Genomic DNA, 7,536 nt, shown 5'->3' with positions numbered 1-7,536 from the left:
AAGAGCTAATATTTATTGAACAGTACTACAATATCCCAGACATTGGGCTAAGCACCAGGCATACATTACCCGACTATAGCTGAATTTTTTTAATGTTTACATTTCCTTTACGATATGAGTAATAGTTGTGAACTTAAATCAAGAAATTACCACATGGTTGTCATTGTGCTGAGCTCTTTAATTCACTATCTCATTTGACACTCAGAGCTACTCTTACGAAGAGGTGTTATTTATCTCCATAGGCAGATGGGGAAACTGACTCCCAGAAAGGTTAAATAACTTGTCCAAAGTCACAAAGCTAGGACACAGCTGAGTTGGCATTCGAATCTTGCTCTAGCCCAGAGTATATTCTCTTAACTATATGCCAAACAATCCAAACACACTACATTCCTTCTCCAGCCTCATCCTCTCCTATTATCTTTGGCAAAGTCTCCCTAGTTGATATCTAATCTCTTTGGAATACAACCTCTGCTTTGGCTCCAGGACATCTGGGATGGGCATATTCCAATATTGCACTGGGATTGACTTGGACTCCTTAGCTTGGGGATAGAGAGTTTAACTGTAAGTACAGGTGGATAGGGCTTGCCTGGAGGGTAAAGGCAAGACTTTGCTATTCTCCACCTCCTGACCAAAGCAGATATAATGAATCAATTATTTTTTTTTCTTACTGAGACTGTGCTCTTCATCCTTCTTGAGACTCCAGAGCAACCCTTACCAAACAATTCTATTTAGCATGCAAGACAAAACTACTGCCCACTGAGACTCCTTCCAAATATCCCCTTCTTCCTGCAGATGGGTGATGCCTCCTGGAGGATGGGGGAATCAAATCAGTCAGTGACCTCAGACTTCACTCTCATGGGGCTCTTGAGCCACTCGGGGCCACATCTGGTCCTATTCTCCCTTGTGGCTGTCATATTCACTATGGGCCTTCTGGGAAATGCCATCCTGCTCTTCCTGATCCGCACAGACTCCAGGCTCCACACACCCATGTACTTCCTGCTCAGTCAACTCTCCTTATTGGATGTTGGCTTTCTACTGGTCACCATCCCCAAGATGGCAGCCAACTTCCTGCAGGGAGAGGGTTCCATCTCCTTTGGGGGTTGTGCAGCTCAGATGTTCTTCCTGATGCTGATGGGTGTCTCTGAGGGTGTCCTGCTATCCCTCATGTCTTACGACCGCTATGTTGCCGTGTGCCGCCCCCTGCATTATCCTGTACTCATGAGACGTCAGGTCTGCCTGCTCATGGTGGGCACCTCCTGGTTGTCAGGTGTGCTCGTGGCCTCCATCCAGACCTCCATCACCCTGCACTTCCCCTACTGTGCCTCACACACTGTGGATCACTTCTTCTGTGAGCTACCGGCTCTGCTGAAGCTCTCTTGTGCAGACACCTCTGCTTATGAGTTGTCACTGTCCATCTCAGGAATGCTGATCTTGCTTCTGCCCCTGTCACTCATCGCCACCTCCTACAGCCATGTGTTGAGGGCCGTTCTCTGCATGCACTCAGCAGAGACCCGACACAAGGCCTTCACCACCTGCTCCTCTCACATCACTGTTGTGGGGCTCTTTTATGGGGCAGCCATGTTCATGTACATGGTTCCAGGCACCTACCACAGCCCACAGCAGGACAACGTGGTCTCCCTCTTCTATAGCCTTGTCACCCCCGCCCTCAACCCCCTCATCTATAGCCTGAGAAACAGAGAGGTTCGAATGGCTTTGGTCAAGGTTCTTGGCAGAACTGGCTTTATGTCAAAGAGATGACCTCATGGAGGATTCTGGGTTGTTTCTGGGACCCTCCCTTACAGCTGAGGCCTATCCTTCATTTACAATTCGTGTGGTGCAAGGTGTACTATATCCAACTCCTTTTCTCCTCCAAGAGTTGCTTTTTCTCTTGGGGATTTATAGAAAACAAAAATCCAATCGCTTAAATAAGAGGAGGAGTTGTTTGGTTGTTTGTTTGTTTGTTTGTTTTTCAGTGTTAAACAGAAGGAAATTTTACTGAAATAATGTTAACCCAACAGCTTGTGGATATTTTGGTCACCTGTTACTGTTCTGGCTTACACCCTATTCTTATACATTTCTGCAGAGTGAGTGATGGGTCTGGGACCCCATCTCTGAAATCTGAGTAAGCCATGTTGGTTCTCAGTGGTATCTTTGTTTGAGTCATATTTTTAGGTTTCACTGAAATGGAAGACTGTCACTCACGATGACCCTGGTTGGACAGTCCAAGCATGTGTTATATTTACTATCTCAATTATTATGAAGCGGTTGTAAGATGGTGAAGACCACTCTTATCTGAATGCCCAGGCCTTCTAAGATTGGATGCTGCCATTTTTAAACTTTTGTTGTCATCACCATTGACTACAAGAGTTAAGATTACTCAATTAAGGATTTCCAGAAGAATGATATATCCCTACTCTTTGTCTTTGCAGAGATATTTACCTAATGTATCTTTGGGTTAAGAATCAGAACTGTTATGCATACCAAGGCTGAGTTGACACGTTATCCTAAGCATTTTGAATGATGGGTGTCAATCTATGGGTGTGGAGGTATTGTGTGTGTCAAGGAAAGGAGTTATTGAGTGAGGGCTTTTAAGTATTTGAACTATGTCATCAAGCCCACATTTAAGCCCAAGTTCCATTTTCAGAGCTCTCTTGGACCAGGCAACATAGGTATCAGGGATGATACCTGTAGAATACTATACTATTTGTAGTACACAATATTGCAATATACTATCACAATTTGACTACAGTATAGTATCAGAGTAGTGTAGTATGGTATTAGGGATGACCTATACTGGAATTTATGTGGGTGATAAACTTTTATTTATAAAGCCAACAGGGTTTCTATTGTCACAGCATATACCCTCAACAACCCTCTGAGTCCATACTGTTATTGTCTTATGTATAGACAAAGAAACTGAAACATGGGGAGTTTAAGAAACATATCCAAGATAACCCAGCTAGGAAGTTGCTAGGATTCTTTTTTAAATTTACATCCAAGTTAGTTGGCATATAGTGCAATGATTTCAGGAGTAGTTTCCAGGGATTCATCCCCTATGTATAACACCCAGTGCTCATCCCAACAAGTGCCTTGCTTAATGCCCCTGGCCCAGTTAGCCCATCCCCCCAACAACAACCCTTCCAGCAACCCTCAGTTTGTTCTCCATATTTAGGGAGCTAGGATTCTAACCCAGGCTGCCCGAGTCTGTGTTCAACATATCACAGTGCTTCCAACTGGCAAATGTCTCCTGAAGACTAGAAAGGAAATTGTAAAAATCAAGGCAAGGAAATACAGCATTCTGGTGAGAATTCTCTTGTCTCCTACTGGCCACAGTCATCCTTGAGCTGATCACTCTGAGGTCATAGGTGAAACGAAGGTCAGGAGACATGAGTGGAAGTCCCTTATAATGGTTTTGCTGCTCTCAGGACTGGGCAGGTGAGAGGGGCGGGGAGGGCATGTTTTGTGCAGTTTTACAAACCAGCGAGAATAAGCTGGCCAGGATCCTGAGTCTTCTCTATTGCTCTTCTCTTTAATTTCTACCCCCGCTCTTCCCAGACCCAGTAAAGCTTCCCTGAAGTTACAAAAAAACAGACTGGATGTGTGTATATTTCTCCCCAAATCTGAGATACTTTTAAAGAAATATTCCATTGTAGAGACGCTTGGGTGGCTCAGTCAGTTAAGTGTCTGACTTTGGCTCAGGTCATGATCTCACGGTTCGTGAGTTCGAACCCCACGTAGGGCTTTGTGCTGACACCTTGGAGCCTGGAGCCTGCTTCCGATTCTGTGTCTCCCTCTCTCTGTGCTCCTCCCCTGCTCGCACTCTGTCTCTCTCTCCCTCAAAAATAACCAAACACTAAAACAATTTTAAGAAATATTTCATTGTACTCGATACAACAAAGGTAATATAGAAAAGAGTAAGGTTCTGTGAGGCTGATTAGTTTTATTTCTTGGACTTTCATGAACATTAGCATGAGAGGCTTTAAGCAAGTTCAGTGGGGAAAATGATGCCAGGCCTGGTTCGGGCTCTTCCTCTGCCTTCACCTACACCACTGACCTTGTCAGAAGAACTGAGTCTCTCACTTCCTCTCAATCTCATCACACCCAGCTGTTATCTCTAAGAGATGAGTGGCTTCATCATAAAGTACACACATTTTTTTTAATAGATATTGCCAAATCACCATGCAAAGATTGCCACCCACACAGGAGACTGGTCATTTCCCCAACTATGTCAACAACATTTTGAATAATAAAACTTCAAAATTTTGCCAGTTTCTTGGAGGAAAATTCTATGTCTTCATTGGTGTACTTTCAATCTCCTTGATTTCTAGTGAGAGGGAGAATCTTTTCCTAAGTTTATTGGCCATTCAAGTTTCCTTGGCTATGTATCTCTTATAAAAGTATGGAAAGCAAATTATGAAAATGCTAATCATAAGAAAGGTGGCGTGTCTATATCAATATCAGGAAAAAAAACAGACTTGAAAGCAAGGAGAATTACCAGAGATAAAGAAGGACATTTCAGGGGCACATGTACCCCAATGTTTATAGCAGCGCTTTCAACAATAGCCAAATTATGGAAATAGCCCAAATGTCCATCGATGGATGAATGGATAAAGAAGATGTGGTTTATATACACAATGGAGTACTACTCAGTGATGAAAAAGAACGAAATCCTGCCACTTCCAACAATGTGGATGGAACCGGAGGGTATTATGCTAAATGAAATAAGTCAGTCAGAGAAAGATATCGTATGATTTCACTCATATGTGGACATTGAGAAACTTAATAGAAGAGCATGGGGGAAGGGAAAGAAAAAAACATATACAGTTACAAAGAGGGAGGCAAACCATAAGAGACTCTTAAATACAGAGGACAAACTGAGGGTTGCTGGAGGGGAGGTGGGTGGGGGGTGGGCTAAATGGGTGATGGGCATTGAGGAGGACACTTGTTCGGATGAGCACTGGGTGTTATATGTAAGTGATGAATCATGGGAATCTACTCCTGAAGCCAAGAGCACACCGTATACACTGTATGTTAGCTAACTTGACAATAAATTATATTTTTTTTTAAATTTTTTTTCAACGTTTTTAATTTATTTTTGGGACAGAGAGAGACAGAGCATGAACGGGGGAGGGGCAGAGAGAGAGGGAGACACAGAATCGGAAACAGGCTCCAGGCTCCGAGCCATCAGCCCAGAGCCTGACGCGGGGCTCGAACTCACGGACCGCGAGATCGTGACCTGGCTGAAGTCGGACGCTTAACCGACTGCGCCACCCAGGCGCCCCAGACAATAAATTATATATTTAAAACAAGGATACATCATAATGAGAAAAGGGTCGATTCATCAAGAAAATATAAATATAGATGTTGTGGAGGAATTCCTTCCTCATCCCCATTCACGATGAAACCCTCTTCCATGATGTGTAACCCAAACCAAACGCTAGGGGACGCTAGTGTTTCAAAATCAGGTGGATCATTCCCAAGATTTTCCAGAGGCATATTTCACATAACTTAGGTCTAACGAGGCCTTTATTTCTTTCCTCAAGCTTCAAACCTGGGCATTGCCCACTGGCTGTCTGCAGCATCCCAGGAGCTTCTGAACATAACTGGGACCTAGGAATGAAAACAAAATTTTTAAAAAAAGGAGAAAAGCAGAGTTTTGCTCCAAAGCACAAAAGTAAAACCACAAAGTTGAAATCAACAAGTGTTTAAAGAAATGACTTTCAAGTGAAATGTTACATCAATTTCACTAATTGTTGGCTTCGGAATTTATAAAAGTGACAATACAGCCCCCCCCCCACACACACACACAAACCTGTACACAAATATTCACAGCAGCTATCATTTGTAATAGTGAAAAACTGGAAATGACTCAAATATCCTTCAACACATGAATGCTTGAACAAACACCAGGAAACCATACAATAGTATTCAATCCTCTGTATTAGTTATCTCGGGCTAACTGAACAAAGTACCACCGACTGGGTGGTTTAAACAACAAAAATGTATTTTCTCACAGCTCCAGAGGCCAGAGGTGTCTGTCTTCTTATGTCTTCACATCATCTTTTCTCTGTGTCTATCTTTGTGTCCAACTGTCCTCTTCTTATAAGGACATCACTCATAGGGGATTAAGGCCCACCCTCAGAGGTCATTTTAAACTTACTAATCTCTATAAAGACCTTATCTCCAAATGAAGTCATATTCTAAGGTACTAAGGATTAGTACACCAACATCCGAATTTGGAGTGGGGAGCACAATTCAGCCCATGACATGCCCAGTAATAAAAAAAAAATAAAAAAATAAAAAAAGGAATAAAATGTCATGATACATACAACTTGGTCAGATTTCCAGGGCATTACACTGAGTGCAAAAAGCCAATCACAAAAGGTTACACATTGTGTGATTCCATTTCTATGACACCCTCAAAATGACAATTTTATCCACACCTGTGATTAAATTGCATACAACTATATAGATACATTGTACTAATGTGAATTCCTTGGTTTTGATTTTGTACTACATACTTATATACAATGTAACTGCCGGGTGAAACTGAGTGGAAGGTTTGCAGAATTCTATGTACTATTTTTGAAACTTCTCGTGCATCTATAACTATTTCAAGATAAGTTTAAAAAACACAAAAAATTACTTTTGTAATAGAGACTCATTCTTGGGTTAAAAAAATCCAGTGGAAGTCATTTACATTTTTGCTTTTTAACTTAATGGGAAAGTCCACTAATGCTCAAAGTATCCAGCTAAAGGTTAAATAAGCAATATACTCATGGTAACAAAATGATTTCAAGCGAGAAATACCCTTTTTCCTCAAGAGATCATTTCCTCCTCTTCTTTTTTCTTAAAGTTTATTTATTTATTTTGAGAGACAGAGAGAAGGGAGAAAGAATCCCAAATAGGCTCTATGCTGTCAGCACAGAGCCCGATGTGGGGCTCAATCTCACAAACTGTAAGATCATGACCTGAGCTGAGATCAAGAGTCAGACGCTTAACCAACTGAGGCACTCAGGCACCCCTCCTCTTTTTCACAGAGAAAAATACACATATTTTCACAGATAAATATATTTTTAATGTATATTGTTCTTAATTTGTCTTATAGAAGGATTGCATACTTGGTAAAGTGCACAAATGGCTTGAGTTATCCAGATTTCCCTAAACCACCCTCCATGTAACAGACAAGTAACTTAAAGAACGTTCCTTGAAAATAATCTGCAGAAAAAAAAATTAATTTTAACAACGCAAGCACAATACCTATGAAAGTGACTGAGGCTAGGACCCTTCACTGGGTAAAATGTGAGAGGAAAATACAGTAATCAGTGACATTGGCAGATTGCATTTTCCAAGGATGACCATACTAATATCTGCCGTCCCATATACTGTTCTTACAATGTGATGTTGATACTCTTCCATCAAAAAGTGGGGCATAAATATCCTCCCCTTAAATCTGGGGGGGGGGGGGGGGGAAGGGCACTGTGACTATGTCAAAGTGGCCCCAGTGTGACTTCCAAAGCTGAATCATTAAAGGTC

General features: G+C 41.9%; 1 protein-coding gene across 1 annotated transcript; it reads left to right on the top strand.

The window, feature by feature from the left end:
- The first annotated feature begins 813 nt into the window (after positions 1-813).
- On the top strand, positions 814-1,758 carry LOC131508476 (olfactory receptor 2Z1-like). The gene has a single exon (XM_058723509.1). The coding sequence runs from the start codon at positions 814-816 to the stop codon at positions 1,756-1,758; it is 945 nt and encodes a 314-aa protein (XP_058579492.1).
- The last annotated feature ends 5,778 nt before the right edge of the window (positions 1,759-7,536 follow it).

This window comes from Neofelis nebulosa, chromosome 4 (genome assembly GCF_028018385.1).
Source record: "Neofelis nebulosa isolate mNeoNeb1 chromosome 4, mNeoNeb1.pri, whole genome shotgun sequence".
NCBI classification, from domain to species: domain Eukaryota; kingdom Metazoa; phylum Chordata; class Mammalia; order Carnivora; family Felidae; genus Neofelis; species Neofelis nebulosa.
The sequence above is the reverse complement of the archived record's forward strand: the minus strand, read 5'-3'. Positions and strand labels throughout refer to the sequence as shown.